Source organism: Delphinapterus leucas, chromosome 11 (genome assembly GCF_059928025.1).
Source record: "Delphinapterus leucas isolate spDelLeu-1000000601 "Yukka" chromosome 11, BTC_Dleu_Yukka2, whole genome shotgun sequence".
Classification (NCBI taxonomy): domain Eukaryota; kingdom Metazoa; phylum Chordata; class Mammalia; order Artiodactyla; family Monodontidae; genus Delphinapterus; species Delphinapterus leucas.
The window spans coordinates 95183015-95207341 of record NC_143139.1 but is presented as its reverse complement, the minus strand read 5'-3'; the positions used below and the strand labels follow the sequence as shown (position 1 = coordinate 95207341).

Here is a 24327-nt window from a genome sequence, read left to right as displayed (position 1 = left end):
GCGCTCAGGTTCCCTCCCCTTTTCTGTCCCCTTGGAGTTTGCCCTCCAGTCCAGCGTTTCTCTACAGGAAAGAAAGCGCACTTAAACCCGCACGCTACCGTTGCTCTCTGCCCCTGCCAACAAAAGTGATCAAGGAAAAAAAAAAAAAACTGCAAACCGTTCGTAGCTGGAAACTTTCGCATCTCGCCATCCCACGTGGGTTTGGCGGCTGTTGGGCTGGAACCGTCTGGAATGAAAATAAAGACCGGGGGTGGGGAGAGTTGGGGAATGGGCGATTGAAGAAGGGATGGGAAGACTTCAGGCGCAAGCTCCCAGCGGCCCCGGGCTTTACCACCTGGCAGTCCAGTCCGCTTATGACCTCACTGGGCACAGGCCTCCCTATCCCCAACTCCGCGCCCCGCACAGTCACAAAGTAGCCGAGTGGCCCACGTGGCCATAGCCCGGGCCGGGGGTGCCGAGCGCGCGAGGGTGCCGGGTTCGGCGAACCTGGGTCAGCCGCCCGAGGGACCGTCGGGTGCGAAAGCGCGGCGCCTCTGGCACGGGCAGGCGCCACCCCCAACGGCGGGGGCTGTTACTAGAAGACATGTGGCTCTGGTGCCCCTTAGGGTCGCCGACCTGGGAGAAACTACGGGTGCGTCCGCAGAGAAGCTGAGCCCCGCCCGGAGCGGGCAGGGGACAGCTCGCGCGCCTGAGCGGAACCGGCGCTGGCCCTGTCCGCGCCGCGAGGTTAACGGGCGCCAGAAGCGGCAAGCGGAAGGTTAATGTGTCGCTCAGCTCCTTTTCCTGGCCGTTCGGCCTCTCCTCGCCCCCTCTTCCTCCCGCTCTGCCCGGGCCCAGGTTTCCCCCTCGCCCTTCCCTCGACGTTACGCGTCCCCCGACGAAGCACCAGGAACTCGGATTATTCGGGCTAAGCCGCGTTGATATAGGTCTGAAACCTTTACAGAGTTCCAGTCAGCCGGCTAGGAAGTAGTCCCGGCCCGGCACTCGGCCCCGCCCCTGCAGGGCGGAGGGACGCATCACGCAGGGGTGGGGAAGCCGGATCCGTGCGCAGGGTTGCTAAGGGTGAAACTTTTCATTGACTTTGCTCACTTCGGGCAGGGGCGCGGGAAGGAGCGGGTCGTCGGCGGGGAGAACCGAGTGGCTTGGGCGACGCGGGGCCAGAAGGGCAAGACCGTCCGCCGGCCACAGCCGGGACCGTCTTCCGCCCCGCGACACGAGCAACCCTCCGGTCCTCCATCCTCGCGCCGTCGCCGCTGGCCGGCCCGCCCGCCCTCTGTCCCCCGCCGCTGAGCCCGACCTCCAAAAAGCTGAAAGAATTATTATTGAAATCATAGCCCATACCGCCCTCACTCGCTCCCCCATCCTCAACGAAGAAAAGGACACATCGGCTCCCGGGAAGGGAGAGCAACCTCCGCCCCGCGCCCAGGACCACCCTGGAGGAAGAAGCCGCCCCGCGGCCGGCACACCGCCCCGCCGCCGCGGAGACCCGAGTGAGTGGGGGGCGTGCGGGCGGGGGGCCCCCCCGAGACCCAACAGGCCCGACGCCTTCCCCTACCCCCGCCCCACTCCCGCTCTCCGCTTTGGACTCTCCACGTTGCTGTCGCCCCCCCCTTACACCTGGCTAACATTTTCCGTTCCCCTTCCGCCTCCTCACTGGACCCCACCTTTTCCCCGTGCTCTTCTTTCCCTCACGTTTGCTCTCATCCTGGGGTATCCCAGAGCCCCTTTCTTTCCCTGTTCCAAGTGTGGCCACCTCCTGGGTGCGGTGCATTTCCTCCCTTTTCCCTCCGTTCTTCATATCCTAGAGAGTCGCTAGATTTTTCTTGTTCCCCGCGAAAACATAACTCCCACCACCATTAAATAAAATCAGAAGAAGGAAGGGGATCCAGGCCTTGTTTTTCTGCTTTTCCCGTGTGCGGGGAAGGAGGGTGGTAATAATTAATAGGGCTTATTTTTGGCCCTGTGGAGCCTGAGGGATGGAGGGTGGACACCCCCCTTTTGGACCGGTCAGTGGTGACTGTCCTCTGGCCGCCGAGCCAGAATTTACCATTTGGCTTTAGCTCTTTATCCACGTTAGTGTTTTAAGGGAAAACTGGGCGGAAAAAAGTACCCTTACAGCAGTATCAGTGAGTGGATTCAGGTTGACCCTGGTGAGGTGCCTGGGAGGAAGAGCCTTACTCCTAAGCTCCTGTCCAGAGGATGGACTGTGCCCTTGACCAGAAAGGGAGGGGGAGGAGGAGGGAACAGAGAGAGGAGGGGCAGCTGGCAGCCCTTTCCCACCCCCTAGAGGAACCAGAACCCCACACAGTAGGCGTCAACTCGTGGGCTAGCCGAGGGGGGTCCCTGGTGTCTGCTCAGTATCTAACCTTTCTTTTTTTCTTCCTGCCCACCCTACCCTGGGAGTGGGTCCCTCATCTTTGATTTAACCGCAGAAAAACATCCCTATTGCTTTCTTGGGTGCCTGCCCCCATCCCCCTCTTAAGCGGAGGGGGAGAGAAGCTTGTGTGGGAGGAAGGATTAGGGAGGTTTAACACCCTGCAGGGGAGCTTTGCCGAGGATCTGGTAAGTCTGGTCAATAGAGCAGGCCTTGCAGTGGAAGGAGACTCACAAACAATTTTTAAGTATTAGAAAATGTTGTCAGATGTACAGTTTTTTCTTCCCTGCCCGGGAACTCTTTCCCATTACCTAGCCGGGTCTGGTTACTCGGGCTTGGATTAGAAGAGGGGTGAGGCTTGGGCCCTGCTGGCGTCGGGCCTTCTGATTGTCCGCCCGGCGCCTCCCCGCAGCTTAAAACTGGGAATTTCTTTGGCCGAGAGGACGGGAGAACTGGGTTTATTCCTGCCGTTCCATTCCTGGTTGTGAGGTGCTACAGCGGAGCTCGCTGGGCGTTAAGTGAAAAGGCTCTTTCTCTTTGAATCCGCCGTCCCTACAGCAACTCCAGAGGGAAACCACCCAGCCCAAGGAATACAGATTAAGTGGCAGAGGTTTGGGGAGGGGGAGGGATGTGACTCCTATCTATCCCGGCCTACCGCCTTCACCCAGAAAAAACTCATTAGAAGCTGTTAATTCAACTGTCTTGCGAGGCAGTGAAGAGAGAGGAAGAAAGAAAAGTTCAGTTTTTCGGGAAACCGAGACATGGATATGGTGGGCGACACAATACGGGGAGTAGGCCTTATGGGTAGAATTTATATAAAATGTATTAGGCGGTGGGCGGGGGAGGGGGGGCGCCAGTCTGCCACAACGCGCATGTGCATCGGAAACTTTTCCTCGGTTCTCCCACCCTCCTCCAGCTCCCCTTACTGGGCATGCGTAGTTCCCCGGCTGAGTCTTCGCAAAGTACGCAGGGAAGTGTAGTGTGCAGAGAAAGTAGGTCGTTTGCTCCAACCTGAGCGTGAGGTTTCTGAAGACTACAATTCCCAGAGCGCAGAGTGCACCTTTGCCCCGGGCCTCCCCGTGTATGTTGGGGTTCAGTCAAGTCTTCCTGGCTTCAGAGGAACCTGGAGAGGCCTTGAAAGGGCCCCTTTTTTTTTTTTCTTTTTTTGGCCGCCAGCGGGGTTTTGTAGGGTCTTAGTTCCCGACTGGGGTGGAACCCAGGACGTCAGCAGTCAGAGCATGGAGTCCTAACCACTGGACTGCCAGGGAATTCCCAAAAGGGCCCTCTTAGTCGGAAGGAGTCTCGTAGTCAGACTTGGGCTTGCACAGTCCATGTTTTGGGGAGATGGTGTGGGACACTTGGGGGGGGAGGTGCAGTCAGTTGGCACAAGTCCTGGTAGCCTTTCAACCACACCCACCCGTCTGCCTCCGAGACCAGTGTGGTGGGGCCACCCCCTGTCCCGCCAGAGCCGGGCTCCCACTGCCCAGCACCCGGTCTGTGACACCTACTGGCCTTGTCAAAATTGAGGACCCTGAGTCCTCTTTCCACACTCATTTGAATCTGGTAGTGCTTGATTGTCCTATGATTTGGATGTTAAGGCTTGAGGTGCCTGAATATTTTACAGGTGCTCAGGGTTTGGGGGCCCAGTGGGTTCCCTCACTATCCCTCCTTTCCCCCTTTAAAACAACTTTTTCTTCCTAAAAACTGTCCTTCGAGTTTTTGTCAGAAGTTCTCTGGCGTCTCCATTTACCATATCGTTGACTTGCAGCCTCCTTTCAGCTTCTTTCTCCCCTCCCCCGTACGCGGGCCTCTCACTGTTGGTGGCCTCTCCCCTTGCGGAGCACAGGCTCCGGACGCGCAGGCTCAGCGGCTATGGCTCACGGGCCCATGCCGCTCCGCAGTATGTGGGATCTTCCCGGACCTGGGCACTAACCCGCGTCCCCTGCATCGGCAGGCGGACTCTCGACCACTGCGCCATCACGGAAGCCCTCTTCCCCCTTTTTTGACATTCTCTTGAGCACTTACTCTTTTAAAACTCAACACAGGGATCTGAATCCAGGATGAACTTTGTTGCTGGAATTAAAGCAAGTGAAGGAGGATAAGATTCTAAATAAAAGGGGACAGAATTTTACTCTCATATTTGCAACTTTTTAATATGTTGACAAAAGGTAGATTTTGCTGTTGTTAAGCACTTAGCCTTTTTTTTTCTTTTTGCCACATTTCTGGCCTTTTGTGCCTGAAAAGTCTTTGAGAAAGTCTTTGAGTCCTCTCCTGCGGCTTAACTTGAATCTACTTGTTCCTTTTATTGAAGAGTGGTTATTTTAAAGCTAATTTTACCACATTGTATGAATATTTAATATATAAGCTCTAGAATTTGTCCAATAGCCTTAAAAAAAAGAACAAACTGATGTGAGTGGTCACTCCTATCTTTAGTTAAAGACAGCACCAGTGCTTTAATCCTCTGTTCCGTAAGCTTCTTGAAGTCAAAATTAGAGCTTGAGCTGCTAGCTACAGCAGAAAATCTCATTCTGGTTGTCCGTCGTTTTTGTAAGGTTCCACCCCACAGCCATCTGGCCTGGCCTGTTCTCGAGTTGAAGAAGCATTATCTACTTCTGATTTGTGCAGCAGCATCACTGAGATATAAATTGGTGTGCCGCTTTTTTTTTTAATAAATTTATTTATTTCTTATTTAATTTTGGCTGCGTTGGGTCTTCGTTGCTGTGCGCAGGCTTTCTCTAGTTGCGGCGAGCGGGGGCTACTCTTGGTTGCAGTGCCCGGGCTTCTCATTGCAGTGGCTTCTCTCGTTGTGGAGCACGGGCTCTAGGCTCACGGGCTTCAGTAGTTGTGGCACGTGGGCTCAGTATTTGAGGCTCGTGGGCTCTAGAGCCGCAGGCTCGATAGTTGTGGCGCACGGGCTTAGTTGCTCTGCAGCATGTGGGATCTTCCCGGACCAGGACTCGAACCCATATCCCGTGCATTGGCAGGCGGATTCTCAACCACTGCGCCACCAGGGAAGCCCCTGGCGTGCAGCTTTAGTTGCTAATGCTGCAGAAAATGGTTAGCTGGGCAGGGCTGATGACAGTGATTCTATTGTATTTTGGAGTAGGAGGCTTATTTCCCAATGACTTTGGCCTGCATTTAAAATGCTCCCATTTTGAGGCTGAACTGTTCAGGGGAGGTGATTTAGAAGGCAGTTACGCAGCAGAGTCTGAGAAGGCATAGCAGGGTGCAGGAGCCCTTTGGACTATGTGGCATGCCAAGAGGCCATGTGGTTCCTTGGGAGAAGGGTCATATGTCATGTTCAAGTTTTACTTTTCAAAAATACTTTGAAGACACTGTCTTTAACTCCAGGTCCATTCTTGGGAACCAGTGCCAACTTTCTTTACAACTTTTTAGTCTCATGTGTGTTGGACACTTCTAGTGGGCCACTGTGGCCCTTACAGGCCTTTGTTCTTGAGGGGAGGCCCATGGTCCTGGTAGCTATCTTTGCATCTGGTGATGAATCCAATCCTCATAAACAGAAAGCTCCTTATCTTTATCATTCTTCTTCTCTTTAAACCTAGAAGGACCCTGGAATTGATCTTTGGCGACCAGGAATAGACATCTGAAGACACATGGAGATTGTCTGTATTGGAGGCTGGGATAGATGGGGAGAAAAGAGTCACCTGAATCCTGAGCCTCCCTGTGCAGGGCTCAGGACAGGCCATGCTCGTGGCACTTCTTTTGATGCCCCACGTGACCCTTTGTCTACTCAGACCTGAAGTGAGGGAGGGGCTAGACATGGCCAGTGTCATCAGATACTCCACATTAACCCAGTGCGTTTTCTCTGAAACTCACCTCGGAGAGCTTTGCCTGAGGGTTCCGTCCTTAAAACGCCCTGGGGAGCCATGGTCCCAGGCCGTAGCCAGTTGGGTCAGGTGTTCCGAAAGCTGAAGATCCTCAAGCCTAGAATTAGCACCTGGATACTGTGTGCTGGACCCAGAAGGGATTTTAATCAAAATCCAGCTCCAGGGACAAAAGATGCCCTTGACGGATAGCGGATCAGTCTTGTCTCTGTGCTGAGCTCAGCAGCACATTCTCACCCAGAGGTCTGGTTAGGAACATGTTCTGGCTCTGTCGGCCCTCAAAGATGGCCCTTTGCAGTTCAGCTCTCCCATGGCATGAACCTGGATCTGCCCTTTTGGAGAAGGTGAGGCAATTAGGATCACTGGCTCTCAGGACCTCACAGATCATCTTCCTGAGAAATGAGGCTGGCCCAGACCTCAGGAATAAACCTTTTTGACCTCTGTGGATCTGGCTGTGAGAGAATCCCAAAATAACAAGCTGAGTGTTTATGTTGGGCTGCCTCCTCTCCAGGGATCTCCAGACACGTGATGAATCTGGTCTGGTGCCAAGGACAGGTGGTCAGACAGTCCCTGGGAGACTGAGTGATGATGGGTCCCCAGCTGGAGGCTGTAGGGTGATGGAAAATTTCTTCTCTCTGCCCACCTCATCACCTACACTCTAGCCAGAAACTATAGAGATTTCCCTCAGGCCACACCAGTACTGCTCTTAAGGCTTTGTTGGCCTACAGGGCCCTCTTCCCTCTCCTTTCCTCTGCTTCCCTAGGGCAGCCCCTAGTCAGTAGTTTCCTTGTTGGTCCATGCCTCTGATTGTGATAGGTCTTGACTTTTTCCTGGGGATCATGCCCCAGTCTCCATTCTTGGAGGCTGTCTGGATGGAAATGCTCGCCTTGGTTACACTGTTCTGCAAAAGAATCAGCTCTGCAAACCCAGAGTGAGCCAGAGCACACGCACACCCAGGGAACTCAGGATAACAAATTGGATGCGACTGGAGTCCTGGCCTCCCGTGAAAAGTTGGCAGTGCTGCTTCCTGTTCAGTGACCTGTATCCCTTTCCATTTAAGGGGTTGAAACTAAAGATTTTAAACTCCTGTCTTGGCCTGTGACAGTTTGGGAGTGGGACTTCACCGAGATATTGCAGAGACAAGTTAGCAAGAGCCTTCCCTTCTCCATCTGATTTAGGAGCTCGATTTTTTTGGTGTCACTCATAAAGTGACCTGAATTCTCAAAATATTGGAAACCACAGTACCCCTATTTCTTTAGAAGTACTTAAAAATATTTATCAAGTGCCAACTAAAATATCATGTTACTGATGAAACTAAGGCTCAGAAAAAAGTGACTTGCCCACAGTCACACATATAAACTTGTCACTAGTGGAGCAGAAATGGGACCCTGAGGCTATGTGATCCAAAGTTGGTGCTTTTCTGTCTGATGCCCACTGGCTTTCTGCATATCTACTCATGAAGCCTTTCTTTCTCATTTTTCAGCGTTGTCTGGAGCCCAAGGCTGCCCACCTTACATTTCCTACCACTGTCCTTGGCTTGTGCACGTGCCTGTGCTGATTCTCTGCCTAGGAAAGGACGATGCAGCTGGAGATCAAAGTGGCCCTGAACTTCATCATCTCCTACCTGTACAACAAGCTGCCCCGGCGCCGGGCAGACCTGTTTGGTGAGGAGCTAGAGCGACTCTTGAAAAAGAAATATGAAGGCCACTGGTACCCTGACAAACCACTGAAGGGCTCTGGCTTCCGCTGTGTCCACATTGGGGAGATAGTGGACCCCGTGGTGGAGCTGGCTGCCAAGCGGAGTGGGCTGGCGGTGGAGGATGTGCGGGCCAACGTGCCCGAGGAGCTGAGTGTCTGGATTGACCCTTTCGAGGTGTCCTACCAGATTGGTGAGAAGGGGGCTGTGAAAGTGCTCTACCTGGATGACAGCGAGGGCTGTGTTGCCCCAGAGCTGGACAAGGAGATCAAGAGCAGCTTCAATCCCGATGCCCAGGTGTTTGTGCCCATCGGCAGCCAGGACAGCTCCCTGTCCAACTCCCCGTCACCGTCCTTTGGCCAGTCGCCCAGCCCCACCTTCATGCCCCGCTCCGCTCAGCCCATCACTTTTACCACCGCCTCCTTCGCAGCCACCAAGTTTGGCTCCACCAAGATGAAGAAGGGGGGCGGGGCAGCGGGTGGGGGGGCGGGGGGCGGGGCAAGTGGCCAGCAGATCCCCCAGCAGCAGCCCCGCATGGCCCGCTCTCCCACCAACAGCCTGCTGAAGCAGAAGAGCCTCTCTCTGTCTCTGCATTCACTGAACTTCATTGCCACCAACCCAGCCCCTCAGTCCCAGCTCTCACCCAATGCCAAGGAATTCGTGTACAACGGCGGTGGCTCTCCCAGCCTCTTCTGTGATGGGGCCGATGGCCAGGGCAGTGGCACCCCGGCCCCCTTTGGGGGCGGTGGGGCTGGCACCTGCAACAGCAGCAGCTTCGACATGGCCCAGGTGTTTGGAGGTGGCGCTAACAGCCTCTTCTTGGAGAAGGCGCCCTTTGTGGAAGGCCTCAGCTACAACCTGAACACCATGCAGTATCCCAGCCAGCCATTTCAGCCCGTCGTGCTGGCCAACTGACTGCCCACCTGCCCACGGGGCCAGGAGCACCCAAGACCACAGAAAAGAGAAAGGAAAGGAAAGGCCAAAAAAAGGAGGAAAAGAAAAATACACAAAAAGATTTCCAGTCTTCTCACTCTAACTTCTAGAAACATGACCCAGCCCGGGCATGGAGTGGGAGGGGTCCCTGAAGCACTGAACGGTGTTTAGCTCAGCCCCCTGCTGCTCTCCTGCCTGCCTCCGATTTATTCGGTTGGTTTGGGTTTTATATTTTTTTCTTTTTTTCTTTTTTACATGTAGTTTTCTATATAACATCTTTAATTAGTGGCTTCCTGTGCTAAGAATGGTCCAGATGTGAATTGCTGCTCCCTGCTCCCTCCCTCCCTCCCTCCCTCCCTCCCGCCCTCCCTCCCTCCCTCCCTCCCTCCCTCCTTCCTTCGCATGCCTGGTTTAGGGTTGGTGTGTCCCAGCTCACAGGGAAGGAAGACAGTGGCTGGGGCCTGGCCCTCCTCAGAACAGGGAGAGACTGCCCCGTGTCACTGTCTTCATCACCCAGCTGTCCTCTCACTCAGCCATCCAACCTCAGCAGGCCTGCTCGGGCCCTGCCACCCAGATAGGTCTGACTCCAGCCCCTGCTTCCTCTCAGGCCTGGGCCCTAGGGAGCTGCCAGCTGGCCACTTGACACCCTCCCCCTAGAGCTGAAGTCTGTGACTCCAGGGAGGTTAGCACTCTGGTGTCCCTTTCCTCTCTGTCCTGTGGCCCCATGCCACCATTCCCACCTGGCCCAGACCATCACCGAGGCCCTGGAGACCCAGCCATTGGCACATGTGGCCTCTCTCATGTAGCCCCTTCTTTCCTGGGCCTGAGTTCTTGGGTAGGGAGGTGGGGTGAGTGTAGGTGTGCATGTGCATGCATGCGTGCGTGATTTGCTCTCCTGTTTTAAAGGATTCCGAGCCATGTGAAACTTCCCCTCTGGGTGTGATTCTGGGTCGCAGCAAGTGTTTATTTATGTGTGAGGGTGGGGAATGCATTGGGGGTGGGTTGTCAGTCCTTTTGTGGGGTGCTTCACGTGGTGGCGCCAGACTGGCTGAGCCTGACGCTTCCAGAGGAAAGCACTGCAGAAGGAACTGGTTTCCAGACTGCGGAGGGATCTGCACTTTTGTTTGTTTTTGACCAAAAAAAAAAAAAAAAAGGTTAGCAGTGAGGGGCTGAGGGAATGCCCAGCCTCTGATACCTAAGAGAAGTCCCTGGACTCGGACCCTCCTATTGTGTGACCTTAGCCCAGGGTGGGAAATGCTTACCTGAGCGCCCTGGGGGGGGGGGGGTGGGAGTTTTGGGTCAGTGCCTGTAGTGGGCAGTCCAAAGCCTTGAATTGAGACTTTGGTCTTTTGGCTGTAGATGTTGCTTTAATACATTTCTTCCCTTGCCTGCTTGAGAACCTCTTGGTACCTCTTGCCATCCCCTCACTGTCCAACCCAGGCCCACTGGGCCTAATGCTGATCTCGAGCAGGCTGGGCTGGACAGGCGCTTGGCCACGGCAGGTGCTGTGTCTAGATTCTTGAAGAGCCCTCCCCACCTCTGCTGGAGAGAATTTACCTTGACCCAACCCTAGTGGGCTAGCTTCCACGCCATGACGCTTTTGCAAGTGGGCACGTAGCATCAGGGCCCCCATCACCAAAGCCTTTGGCACCCCACCCTATCCTCCCCAGTGACCCCAAGTTGGCAACTGCTGTGGCAGTGGATCCGGCCCAGACGGACACTGCCAGCCTCCTCTCCCTGCAGTGGGCACCAGCTCTACCTCCCCGCGCGGGGCAGTGCCCTGGCTCCTTGGCCCGGCACCGTCTGTCCCCCCTAGACTTCTCAGGGGCCAGCCCCGTCTGGGCCGCCCTCCCCCGAGCCCTCAGCTCCCGCACAGGTGACAGGCCCAGGCTGCTCTCTGGGAAAGGTTGGATGCTGCCTTATGCCCCCTTCCAGCTTCCTCTTCCCCCACTCATGCACACAGGCACCCACCACACCCTGGGCGGCTTGTTCCTCACCACATACAGGGAGGGGGAGACCAACCCCTTAGTGTCTTTTGAAATACGAAGAAAAATGTGTGATCAGGAGCATAACTCCTGTGCTGGGCTCTTGGGCCCACTTCAGTCTGTCTCAAATCTAGGCATTTTTGCTTCAACTTTATTTTTTTTTTAAGAAAACAAAACAAAAATCTGCACTAATTTACCTGGTTTCATAGGAAAACTTTTTTTTTTATTTTTTACATTTTTTGGTGTCCGTTTGTATTGAATAATTTGCTACATTTGTAAAATGTAAGAGGTATATATAATATATGTATATTTCTAACGTAAAGGTAATTTTTTTCTTTTCAAGATTTTTTCTTAAGAGGAGAGAAAGATATTTTTTCAGGAAAAACAAACTTTAAAATAAAAAAAGAGGAGAATAAAACCTATTTCTCCCCTTTCCCCATCCTCTCTCTGTCTACCCCCCTTTCCCAGGAACAAGTCAAAAGGTGGATCGTCTTGTAAAGGAAGTAAACTTTTTGTCCAGAATGATGTCTTTTTCTCAGTGCAGTGAGCTGTAGATTCTCTAGTTTGACCCCTGGGGATGGGAAGGGGGGCACTGAGGCAACATGGAGAGGAGCTCGCGGGAGCAGGGTAATGAATTTGTTTTCTTTAGTGAAGGAGGAATACAATCAAGTGTTTTGTATTCAGAATGTTGTGCAATATTTTGGAATGGAACATTGGTGTGTTTAGAGATTTAGTTTAAAAACAAAACAAAAAGATTGATCAAATCTGTACAGTTTATATTGTTCCAGATTTTTTTAAGTTTGTATTAAAAGCATGATATATAATAACCTTCTGCTTCTCCCTGCTTGTTTTGTTTCTGGGGCCCCTTTTGGGATAGGGAGAGTTGGAGTGACCCAGCCCCTGTGAACTTCACGAAACGATTGGTCATCCTCACCTGACCCCTGGGTGGGCACAGTGTCACAGGCCCCTTTTACCACCTCTCCCCTCGGCCCAGGACACTTCGGGGTGCCCATTCCCACAGGGCCTTTTCCACACGGAAGCAGGTTCCATGAGGTTGGGAACTGCCCCGCTCCCTCTGCTGACAGGTGGTGAGAACAGGACACACCTCTTCTGGTATTTGGCCATCAGAGACCACTAGACCCTTAGGAGTGGGCAAGGATGAGAATAGCCTACCTAGGTCAGGTTCCATCCAAAAACCTGGTGCTTAGATTCTCGACCCTTCTCTTGGCTGGGCAATTCTGGAGCTGTTTCAGGGTTGACGTGGCCTGCCTGAGCCCGGGGCTAGGGAGGAAATCAGCGTCTCCTCCCTCTTCCTTGGTACCTGGTGCCGCTCCCCAGCAGTGATGCACATCAGCCTCGCAAGGCCCAAGGGTTGAAAACGTCAGCTAGGTATTTGTTGAATCTTATTTTACACTCAACAACCTGGTGATAACAGGTATTATCTCCATGGTACAACTGAGAAATGGGCTCCAAGTTAGATTACCTGCAAAATTCATAAAACTAGTAAGTGGGGAAGCTGAGATTTTGCCCCATGTGTGACCTTTTCATGTATAAAACTGTGGAAACTGCTATGGAAGAGTGCCACTGGGGTGTGGGGGGAGGGCTGCCACTGGGTGTGGGAAAGGTGACAGGCCTGGGGGATGCCACCTCCATCCAGGCTGGGGCAGGGGGCAAGCAGCTCTTCTGGGGCATCAAAAGGACCGGCGTTTCCTCAGGCCCCTCACCCCCCAAACAGGCCAACATCGATCCCTCCCCACCCAAGTGTGTGAACTGGGCCTAGAAGCTCTCAGGCCAGACATCCCACATCTGCACAAGGTCCCAGGAGCCCTTGATGTCTGGCCCCTCCATGGGCCGCTTCCTTCAACAGAGCCTGTCGAGGAGAGAGAGGCCCCAGTCCAGGATGCCCAGGCCCTGGCAGAGCTCTCCCTTTCCTCTGCCCTGGCAGGGAGAAGCCCAGCCTGTCTCAGTGTCCCTGTGCACAGGTTGCCCATTGCCTGTGGGCCCCAGGTCCCCTCACATACTCATTCCTATTTATGTTAATATAAATAAAACACCTAGCACAGGTTCTACTAGAGTAGGGCCCATACCCACTCCCACTCACCCATACCCACTCCCTGTGCACGTGCCAGGGAGCTGACAGGCCTGGGGGAGGCCCAACTCAGGTGCCGAGATCGCCTTCCTGGCCAGCCCCTCCAGCTGAAAGAACAGAGAGTCCGGGTTTGAACAAACCTCCAAATTCTCCATGGCTCAGGCACAGAAATGATTCATTCATACGTTCTTGCCTCCATTTATTCACCAACTGCTGGCTCTGAAGGGGTGCAGCGGGAGACCTGGGGGTAAGGGGAGAAAGAACATTCTGGTAGACTCAGAGTTCCTTGCAAAAAAAGGCTCACTTATTCACAAACACTCCATGAGCACCCACTGCCTGCCTGGGGAGCACAGGTGGGACAGTAGTTACAGGAGAGGTGTACACAGGGGGCCTGGGAGCCCAGGGATCAGGAGGCAAAGAAGAGCCAGGAAGGAGAAAAGCAAGACCAAGTCCCCTCCCCAGGGAACATGTCAGGAGGGCGCCCATCAGGGAAGAGTCTAGACTCTGCTCCCTGAGAAAACAAGGATTCCAATCCCAGCCCTGCCGCTCCTGAGCTGGGTGACCTCAAGCAACCACTCCACCTACTCAGGCGTCTCAGTTCTCTCACCTCTAAAATGGGTATAATAATTACACCTACTTGTGAAGATTAAATGAAACAGTGAGTGGAAAATGCTGAGCACCGTAGCTGGCCCAGAATAAATGACAAGTACCATTTCATCAGCAGGGCCATAATCATTCATCCTCAAACACCAGCAGCCAGCCCAGTCCAGGATGCTTCCTTGAATCAGCAAACAGGTCGAAACCCAACCCTGCCAACAGCGGGACCAGGCTGGGGTGGAAAAGGAAACTCCATTCTCAAAGCAGACACTAGGCTGGCCCCCAGTCTGCCCTCTGCAAGAGTGGGAAGCTGCTTGTCCCCCAGCAAGGTAGCATCCTGGGACGTATACTAATCACCCTCAAAATAGTTTCTCCTGGAGAACAGATGGGTGGGTAGGGGTGAGTCATGGTGGCAGGAGAACCCTGCTCCATTCATCACTGCTTGCCTGAGTCAGCACCCGCCCTTGGGCCAAGGGGATGCCACTGTCTGGTCCCCTCACTGCCACCTCCCCCAAGTGAGTCATGGGGTGGAGGGGCACACTCTTGCCCTCCCTCCTCCTTTCCCTGGGTCTGGCCACGTCAGCCAAGTCCTGAGTGGGCAGGGCCTAAGGACAGGCTGGGACCAGCCAGGAAGTGTCCAAGCCCCTGGGTGACAGGAACCTGCTGATTTTCTGGGTTTTAATTTGGGGAATTTCACTGCCAGGGAGAGAAGTGGGTTCTCACAGCTGCCGACTCTGTGTAACCTCAAATATCTCTCTCCCCTCTTGACCTCTGTCCCATTTGTACGAGAGGCAGTGAGGCTAGGCGCCTGTGCAGCTAGGCCATTTGGGCTGGTCCCTGGGTCAGCACCTCTTCCTGCCCCACTGGCTCCTGAGCCTTGGTGAGGGCCCTGGAGGACCCTGTGCTGTGGCACCTTCCCCAGGGAGGGGAGAAAAGAGTGATGGGCTGATCGCTGGGTGGGACCATAGGTCTACCAGCCGAGACCCCCGCAGGCATGAGGACCTGATCAGAATACTGCTGACCTGTGGCAGGGTTGGTGAGGCCAAGCAGGAGAAGAGGCCTGGTCCAGCCACCTGGACATCTGGGTCCTGAGGCTGGCTCTGCCCTAACTGACTCCAGTAAATCACTCAACATTCAATGTTTACCATTCAACATGGAGGCCCCATAAGTGCTGGGCACTGTTCCAGGCATCTTCCTGAAGTGATGTTCTAGGAACCACAAACAAATAAGTGAAGAATTTGTCAGATGGTGAGGATGTTCCACTAAGACAATCAAAACTGATGATGGCAGCTAGTGACCAAGTGGCTCCTTGAGATTGGGCAGTTGGGGGAAGGCGAACCTTCCCAAGGAGGGGGCTTTCAACCCACGATCTGAATTACAAGAGAATTGGCAGAGAGAGCAGAAGAGAGGTCAGCCACTCCCAAGGGCGAGGTAGAAAAGAGTACGGTGTGCTCAGGGAATGAAAAGGCCAGCAGTAAACAAGAGACAGGCAAAGATGAGGTCGAAGAAGTCCTCAAGGCCGCATCATGGGCCCCACAGCCCAGGTGGCGAGCTGGGATCTAACCTCCAATGTGAGAGTTAAGTCTCTCATGCCCAGGTTGCTGCATCTGTGGCTAGGAGCAGAGATAGAGTTCTCTCACACATTCAATCAGCAAACCTCCCCAGAGCCCCTCCTCTGTGCGAGGTCCTGACCTGGGCCCTGGGCACGGGCCTGCTGTAGGACTTCTAGTGGTAGAAAAGTGGAGTAGAAGACAGACCCAGGTCATTATGGCTTCAACACCTTGATCAGATACACGGCAGAAGGAAGGTCAGCGAGCCGCAGGAGGCTCCTATCCAGCCCCGGAAGGCTCTTCAGAGGGTTGATAGAAGCTCATGGGGGAGGAGCTATGGCCCAGCACACATGCCAAGTACTTCAGGCTGGGCTGGTACGATGGCACCTGGACTCTACATTGAGGGGCTCCAGGCGGTGGGCAGGGAGATGGGAAAAGAAACAAGACTCCTGAGCGGAGGAGCGAGGGGGTAAAGCCATGGGCACAGCAAGTGCAGATGACCCCCTTCACAGAGCCACAGAGATATCCAGGGGGCAGAAATGTAAAACTAAAACTATAAAATGTTTAACAGAAAACAAAAGAGGGACTTCCCTGGTGTTCCCGTGGTTAAGGTGCAGCGCTCCCACTTCAGGGGTGCAGGTTCGATCCTTGGTCTGGGAACTAAAGTCCTGCATGCTGCACAGCCAAAAAACAGAAGGAAAAAAAAAACAAGAGAAAATATTTGTGATCTTTAGTTATGCAAAGATTTCTTAGATACGAGTCCAAAAGAATGATCCATAAAAGAAAAGACTGATAAATTGGACTTCATCAAAATTCCCTTAGATACTGTTAAGAGAATAAAAAGACAAGCTATAGACTGGGAGAAAATGTAGGCAAAATACAGTCTTTGTAAAAGAGCTTTTATAGAGAATCTATGAAGAACTTTCAAAACTCAATTATACCATTTTACAGGATAAACAAATATCAAATCACTACACTGTACACCTGAAACTAATATAATTTTGAAAGTCAGTTATATCTCAGGACTTCCCTTGCGGTCCAGTGGTAAAGAATCTACCTTACAATGTAGGTTCAATCCCTGGTCAGGGAACTAAGATCCCACATGTCCTGGGGCAACTAAGCCCACGTGCTACAACTACTGAGCTCTCGTGCCTCAACTGGAGAGCCTGTGTGCGGCAAACTACAGAGTCCACATGCTCTGGAACCTGTGCACCACAACGACAGAGCTCACGCGCCCTGGGGCCTGCATGCCACAACTAGAGAAGAGAAAACTCAAACACCACAACTAGAGAGAAGCCCATGCACCACAACGAAAGATCCCACACGCCTCAAAAGAGATCCCGCATGCTGCAACTAAGCCCCATGCAGCCAAAAATAAATAAAATAAATAAATATATCTTTAAAAAAAAGTCACTTATATCTCAATTTTTAAAAATCCTCAATTATAAGAAAACAAACAGCCTGTCCCTGGTGGCGCAGTGGTTAAGAATCTGCCTGCCAATGCAAGGGACATAGGTTCGAGCCCTGGCCCGGGAAGATCCCACATGCCGCAGAGCAACTAAGCCCGTGCACCACATCTACTGAGCCTGTACTCTAGAGCCCGCGAGCCACAACTACTGAGCCCACGTGCCACAACTACTGAAGCCCATGCGCCTAGAGCCCGTGCTCTGCAACAAGAGAAGCCACCACAATGAGAAGCCCGCGCACCGCAACGAAGAGTAGCCCCCGCTCACCGCAACTAGAGAAAACCCGCGTGCAGCAACGAAGACCCAACACAGACAAAAAGAAAGAACAAACAACCCAGCACAAAATTGGGAAAAGATTTGACTATATCAAAAGAAGATATATCGATGGCAAGTAAGCACACGAAAAGATGTTCAACATCATTAGTCATTAGGAAAATGCAAACTAAAGCCACAATGAACACAACTATTAAAATAGCTAAAATTAAGGGACTTCCCTGGTGGTCCAGTGGGTAAGACTCCGCGCTCCCAATGCAGGGGGCCTGGTTTCAATTCCTGGTCAGGGAACTACATCCTGCCTGCATGCCGCAACTAAGAGTTCATATGCCGCAACTAAGACCTGCCGCAGCCAAATAGATAAATAAACAGATTTTTTTTTAAAGTTAAATCAAATTGAACATTTGAAAAAATAATGACTTTTTTTTTTTTTTTGCGGTACGTGGGCCTCTCACTGCTGTGGCCTCTCCCGTTGCGGAGCACAGGATCCAGACGCACAGGCTCAGCGGCCATGGCCCACGGGCCCAGCCGCTCCGCGGCACGTGGGATCCTCCCGGACCGGGGCACGAACCCGTGTCCCCCGCATCGGCAGGCGGACTCTCAACCACTGCGCCACCAGGGAAGCCCAATAAATGATTTTAAAAATAGCTAAAATTAAAAAGAAAGGCCATACCATGTGTTACCGAAGATGTGGAGGAATTAGTAACTTTTATACACTGCTGGTGGGAATGTAAAATGGTACAACCACTTTGCAAATAATTTAGAAGCTTCTTTAAAAGTTAAACTTCTGGGGCTTCCCTGGTGGCGCAGTGGTAAAGAACTGCCTTACAATGCACGGGACACAGGTTCAATCCCTGGTCAGGGAACTAAGATCCCACACGCCACAGGGCAACTAAGCCCGAGTGCCACAACTACTGAGATCGCACCTCAACTAAAGCCCACGTGCCGCAAAACTACAGAGCCCACACGCCCTGGAGCCTGCATGCCACAACTACAGAAGAGAAAAGCCGCACGCCACAACTAGAGAGAAGCCCGAGCGCCACAGCGAAAGATCCCACATGCCTCAACGAAGATCCTGCGTGCCACAACTAAGACCCGATGCAGCCAAAAATAAATAAAATTTAAAAATAGATATTTAATTTTTTAAAAAGTTAAACATCTACCTACAATATGATCCAGCCATCCCATTCCTATTCACCCGTAAGAAAAGGAAATAACTGTCCATACAAAGACTCGTACACAAATGTTCATAGCAGCTTTATGTGTTAGCCCTAAACTGTAAACAACCCAATGTCGTTCATGGGGAGAATGGCTGAACAAACTCTAGTACACCCACACTATGGAATACTGCTTAGCAATAAAAAGAAATGAACTACTGGGACTTCCCTGGCGGTCCAGTGGTTAAGACTCTGTGCTTCCACTGCAGGGGGCCTGGGGTTGGATCCCTGGTGAGGGCATTAAGATCCCGCATGCCACGTGGCATGGACAAAAAAATAAAAAATAAAAATAAAATAAAGACCAAAAAAAAAAAAGAAATGAACTACTGATACATGAATGAAGCTCAAAATATTAATGCTGAGTGAAAGCCCTAGCAAAAACAAAAAAACAAAAAAACCCACACATACTGTTTCAATCCATTTATAGAAAATTCTAGAAAATGTAAACTAATCATGTAGCAAGAGAAAACAGATTAGTGGTTATTTGGGGACAGGAGAGGAGGAATGGAAGGGACTGGAGGGAAGGATTAAAGTGGGGAACAAGGGAATTTGGGGGGGTGATGGATATATTCATTATCTTGATTGTTTCACGGTATATGTCAAAACTTATCAAATTATAATCTTTAAGTACGTGCAGCTTATAGTTTATCAATTATTCCTCGATGAAGCTGTTGGACAAGACAAAGTCCCTGCCCTCACCAAATTCACGTTCTAGTGGGCAAGATAAATAGTAAACCCATAAACAAATGAGAAAAATACCCTCAGGGAAACAAAAGGGCGCCACATGGTGAGAACGGGGCAGAGGGAGTGGTGAGGAGGGTGCCTCCGAGCAGGTGCAGCTCCTCCCGTCTCTGTGCCCCTCACTCCCTGGGGCGGCCCCCTTCCTGTTTCCCATGGTGAAGTCTTAACTCTCAGCCGCTGTGGGGCTTTGCACAAACTGCTCTGCAGCTCAGCTTCCTTAGCCATGGAGGGCAGGGGCAGGGGAGATAAGGCTGTGTCCTCTCACGTCTCGGCGTCGGCACGGGGCCCCGCAGTCGGTTCTCTGCCCAGGGGGGCCTCTCACCTGCTCTGGCTGGATTTGGGGACAGGGAGAGCAAAAATGCCAGGAGCAGGAAAATAGGCTTCTCAAGAGCCCAGCTGCCTTCCTCTGAAAGGCACCCCAGGGAGCCTGTCCCTCAGGACTCAGGGCTGCCTTCTGGGAGAGGAAGGTTTGGAACAGCGGGCACCCCTCTTCAGCAGGGCATGCAGAGAGGCAGGAGGGGCTGAGGTGTGCCAGGCCCAGGGACAGGCCAGGTTGGCCTGAGGCCCAGAGGGGCGGGGCAGGAGGTCATCGGCCATGGGCGAGGGGCCCACTTGGCCCTCTCTCTGGACACAATGTCCTGGACTGCTCCAGAGCTTGGCTGGCAGACAGGGAACAGTGACTGGCAGAGGGTTCGGGGAGCCGGCCGAATGGCGGGGGGGCGGCCGGGGGGAGCAGCCTGGCCTGAGCAAAGGGCTGGTTCTTACAACCTGTCCTGCCACCTTGGGCAAGCAGAGGACCAGCTTGTCCGGGAGGCAGGCAGGGGGCCTGGCGCCCTGTGGGGACCTCAGCAATCCCTCCCTACCCTGTGCCCTAGTTGCCCCATATCACCAGCAGCTGCCGTAACTTGAGCTGAGTTCTCCAAGAGTACAGAACCCTGCAAATGGCAGTCCAGCTGCTCACTGTTGTGGCCTTAGGCAGGTCACAGCCTCCCTGAGACACAGAACTCCACCTGAAAAATGGTGTCTACTTCTTCGGGCTTCAATGCTTGGAAAGCATTTAGGATAGTTACCCTCACAGAGGAAGCCCTTGATGGAATAGTTTGCTATAATTACCACATTATAGCAGCAATAACAATGTTCATATATTGAGGGCCTCCGGGGTGCCAGGAGCTTTACCTACATTGTCTTGAATCTCCAGCAGCAACTGGAAAGCAGCTTTATCACCCTCATTTTATAGGTGAGGGAACTGAGCTCCAAAGTGACACAGCTGATATCAGGGGGCAGTGGCTCCCCCAGTAGGAACCCAGCCTCCCCTGTGGGCAAAAGGGTTAGGGCCTGATGGGTGGACCCTGGGGGGTTCCTTGTGGCAGAGCTGAACCAGGGAGGGGCCGAGGGGGTGCTAGGAACTCAGCAGCAGAACCCAGAGACCTCAGTTGCTTCCCATAGGACTCTCCTAGATCCTGATATACGAGCCACGGTAGTCAGCAAGGGTTGGAGGCAGGTGCAGGAAGACATGCATTCGTACATTCAGAAAATACTGATGGAGGGAAATACAGTCCAGTGTTGCTGTACATGGCCTCTGGAGTCGGACTGCCACTTCGGACTCAGACACTGTCACTAGCGAGCTGTGTGGCCTGGTGACTCCCAGTTTTCCCATTGAAAGTGTGTTTGTCCCTGGGCAAACCAAGACTTTTGATCACCCTACCTGGAGGAGTTACTCCACTTCTTGGTTTCCCCAACTGTAAAAGGACACCAATTCTCACCTCAAGTTGCTGTTTGAAGGTAAAATTAACATGTAGCCCTGGACTCACACTCCAGGCCCGATAAAGGTGAGCAGGGTTAGAGGCATTTCATCTCATCCTGGCAGAGGCCAAGCAAGAGGGGAGGAAGGGAGGTGTGATTGTCCCCATTTTGCAGATGAAGAGACTGAGGCTCCCATTGTGTCTGAGCAGCACAGAGATCTGGGCAGATACCTCCTTCATCCCAAAGCCTGTTCTTAGAAGGTGCTCAAAACGTGTTGGGTTGGCTACCTCAGAGAGAGACCATGGGTGGCACTGCAGGGGATCCCCAGGTGCTCCCAGGGGTCTTGTGCGAGGACAGCCGGGCAGGGCCTGCTGTGCTGCACCAGCGGGCCCTTCAGCAACAGCCTCAGCTGCAGCTGCCGGCCGGGCCACAGGGCAGACCTGGACCACGTGCTCCCCGGGCAAAAGCCAAGGTGCACTGGGAGTTGACTGGCCCAGTGGGGCACCGCCTACCAGCCCAGGGCCAGGCCCAGGTCCTGCACTTTGTCAGGCCCTGGGAGGGGTGAGTGGAGGATAAGGACAGTTCACAGTTACCTTGCTAAGTACTCAGCAGGTGCTGAAATGTGGGGTTCTTCCCTAAGACCTTAGAAGGAGGGCCTGTGAGCAGCACCATTTTATAGGTGGGGACAGTGAGATTCAGAGAGGCAGTTTACCCAAGGTCACCCAGAGGGTAGGCGGAGGTACCAGTCACCACTGGGCTTCACTGCCTGACTTTAGAATTCAAGATACTGGTGGCCCACACACAGTGGGATGGGAAAAGCAACTGCGGAAGACTCCTCAGCAGGGGACCTCCAGAGCCCCCAACGTCAGGGCCAGGAAGGGAACTTTTGTTCAGAGGAGGAAGTCGTGGCCCCAGCCGGAGCTGGGGCTCTCACCGCAGTCTGGGCTCCCCTGGGGGCCCAAGGACCCTAGCGAGGGCGGTTACCCCCATCCCCGCGTGCACCCCCACTCACTGTGCCCTGCTGGACAGCTGCCTCAGTTTCCCCTCGGGCACTAAGCAGAAGGGGAGGATGCCGGGCCAAGCAAGGCACCGCCGAGGGAGGCGGCCCTGGCCTCTCCTTTCCCAGCCCCACACCACAGCGGAGCACGAGGGGGAGGGGGAGGGGGAAGGGAGGGAGGGGTTACGTAACGGGCGCGGGGCGGGGAGGGGCGGGGCGAGGTGGGGCTGGGCGGGCGTCAGCGCCGGCGCCGGGTAAGGGAAAGGGAGGCGCTGGGGGTGCCGTCTCCCGGGAAGAGCCAGGCTGTTCCGTCTTCTCCACACTAGGGCAGCCCCCTCCGCGCTCCCTTCCCCGCTCCTGCCCGCGAGTGCTGGGGAACCCGGCGGGCCTACAGCTGGAGAGACCGAGGCCCAGAGCGGGCGCGGCGAACTCGCCGAGTCCCGGGCTGGGCCGAGTCCCGGGCTGGGCGTGCCGAGTGGCCGAGGCCGCTCACCGCGGGGAGTCTCCTGCTCAGAGCCACTCGCTGGCTCCCCAGTGCCCGACCTCGGCGCCCCGCAGCCTCCTCCCGAGCCCCTAGCCAGGCCTTGTCACATCCCCGGCTCGGGCCTGCTTGGGAGCTCAGCAGCGCCGCGGACCCGCCTTGAGGCCTGGAGGCCGCCCCCCCACCCCCCGCCCGAAGGTCACCCGGGACCCGAGGGAGCTCCCGGCCCGCGTCAGCCGCGCGCCGCCCCGTTCCCGCTGGAGCGCTTCTGCCTCCTCCGCTCCCTGGCGGCCGTTCCTGCCTCCCTGCTCGCACTTACTTCATCCGGCCCGGCCTCGCTGTTATTTATATCCGCGTCTGTCTCCCCAGCACAGAAGGGAGGCAGCAGCAGGCCCGGCGCTGAGGCCTGCAGGCACACCTGGTGCGACAAGTGCCGCTCGCCGCTGGGCCCACCGTTGGCCGGTAGACTGAGACAGCCCTGTGCCTAAGGCCCGGCAACTGCCACCGGAGGTCGTCCCCAGCCCCGAGTCCCACCTTGACGGCAGTGGCTCTCCCTCCCTGCCCCTCGTCAGGGCATTATCTTGGGTCTCCGTGTTGCATCCCAGGAAGCTCCTAAAGTAGGATCATCGGGGCCACTGGGAGGCTGATTAACAATGCTGATTCCAGGGTTCCGCACCAGGTCCCTCTGAGTGGGCCTCCCGTGGATGATGCCTGGGACTCTGCATTTGCAACAGGCTCCCTAGTAGAATTATGAGCCTTTCTAAGATTTGAGAGCGGTCTGTGCTGTGGTTGCTTTTGGGAGAGGGAGAAAGCAAACTGTAGGAGGGTGGCAGATTGGGACTGCCCCTGCTTTGATTTGATGGAGCAGGATGGAAAGACCCCGCAGGGGAGAGGTTAGGGCAGAGCCATTGACGGCCTCTGGGGAGGGTAGCCTGGGAGACTTGGCTGGAGAATGAATTGTGGACGCTGAGCAACACCCCACCCCCACCAGTAAAGCCCTTTAACGCCAACTAAGGGACAGACCCCCACCGTTCTGCAAAGTGGGCCTTGGCCCCGCCTTACAAGGCTCAGTTTAATCCCTTCATCCAAGCGCTAGCTAGACCCTGGGCTTGGAGAGCGGAGTACCATACTGTTGCTGCCCCGCCAGTCCAGGAAGAGAGGCCGGCAGCAAACATACAGCAGTTACAATCACAATCATAACTGTGATTCGATGGAGCAATGAAGGCTCAGAGCGGAATTGTGAAGGATGAATAGGAATTCCCCGGGGAAGATAGGATACAGGAGGGGGCATTCCAGGCAGCAGGAACATTGTTCAAGTGCTCAGAGGCCTGAAATAGCAACCTCTGTAGGAATCTATGAGCAGTTTGGTGAGGCTGAGTGTCAGGAGCATGGTGAGAGATGAAGCCGGATGTGCAGGGCGAGCCTTGGCCAGGCGAGGAGGCCAGACTTGGTCCTGAGTGCATGGGGGCTTGGAGCCCCTGGAGGAGGGATGAGGAAGAGGAGGGATGGGAGGGAAGCTAAACACAGGACACCGCCACAGCAGAGGTGGCAGGGCCTCCCTCCCACCCCTTCCCTGTATGCCCATGACAGCCCCCTATACCCACTCTGGCTCTAGAAGCTCAAGCTGGAGACTGCCAGGGGACACTGGACCCCATCCCAGCTGGGTGTGATGTGCTGTGAGGCCTGGAGTAGGTGATTTTTGTGCTCCTGGGTCTCAGTTTCCTCATCTATAAAATGGGGGCAGCACTAATCCCTGCCAGTCCCTCCTTGGGATGAGAGTGAGGAGCAGAGGAAATGGATAGGCAGGAGGAGCTTGCTTGTTCTGAGCAATGTTGAGCACAGACCTAGGCACTTGCTCAGCTGGTGCCTCCCCCCTGCCCTCGTCCAAGTGAGCCTTCTCCCCAAATGGTCCCCCACCCCATGCCCACCAGACTTCAAGAATCACTACTTGAGAGCCAGCACTGCTGGCTTCCAGTTCTGGAGCTGTCAGATCTCTCAAAGTAGGGGCCTCAGGCAAGTCAGTCACTCTGGGCCTCATTTTTCTCAGATGCAAAATGAAATGCTCCCAGGTGTTGGGGGAGGAGGGACCCCTGGCAGCCCCTCTGGATGATGACAACCCAGGCTGGCTCTCCCCAAACACAGACAACTCCCAGATGCAGGAAGTGCAGATGAGGACCCCCTCTGTCCTACCATGTCCCCTCTGCCACCTCTAGTCACTGCCAGGGACATCCTGTGCCCTGATGATGTCACCAGGCCCAGGTCCTGGGAGCCACAGTTGGCTGTAGCTGACAGCACTCAGGCAGGGTTTATTTATTTATTCGTATTTTATTATTTATTTTA

The 24327-nt window shown here is 54.1% G+C and overlaps 1 protein-coding gene and 1 long non-coding RNA gene across 3 annotated transcripts; one reads left to right on the top strand and one right to left on the bottom strand.

The window, feature by feature from the left end:
* Positions 1 to 995: 995 nt before the first annotated feature.
* Positions 996 to 11660, top strand: TOB2 (transducer of ERBB2, 2). 2 transcript variants are annotated; one of them, XM_022596834.3, is made up of 2 exons: positions 996 to 1490; positions 7703 to 11660. In XM_022596834.3, exon 2 carries the CDS (start codon positions 7799 to 7801, stop codon positions 8828 to 8830), a length of 1032 nt encoding a protein of 343 aa, XP_022452542.1. In that variant the 5' UTR covers positions 996 to 1490; positions 7703 to 7798; the 3' UTR covers positions 8831 to 11660. The 2 variants fall into 2 exon arrangements, with proteins under 2 accessions (XP_022452542.1, XP_089777497.1); XM_089921371.1 differs by lacking the exon at positions 996 to 1490 and adding an exon at positions 1845 to 5997.
* Positions 9967 to 22743, bottom strand: LOC149748080 (uncharacterized). Its single transcript, XR_016395062.1, has 2 exons — positions 13063 to 22743; positions 9967 to 12316 (listed from the first exon to the last, which is right to left on the bottom strand). It is a non-coding gene; the product is annotated as an uncharacterized LOC149748080 (long non-coding RNA).
* Positions 22744 to 24327: the final 1584 nt, after the last annotated feature.

What these genes read in the sequence shown, in the direction of transcription:
- TOB2 (XM_022596834.3), top strand. Translation starts at nt 7,799, where the DNA reads ATGCAGCTGGAGATCAAAGTGGCCCTGAACTTCATCATCTCCTACCTG.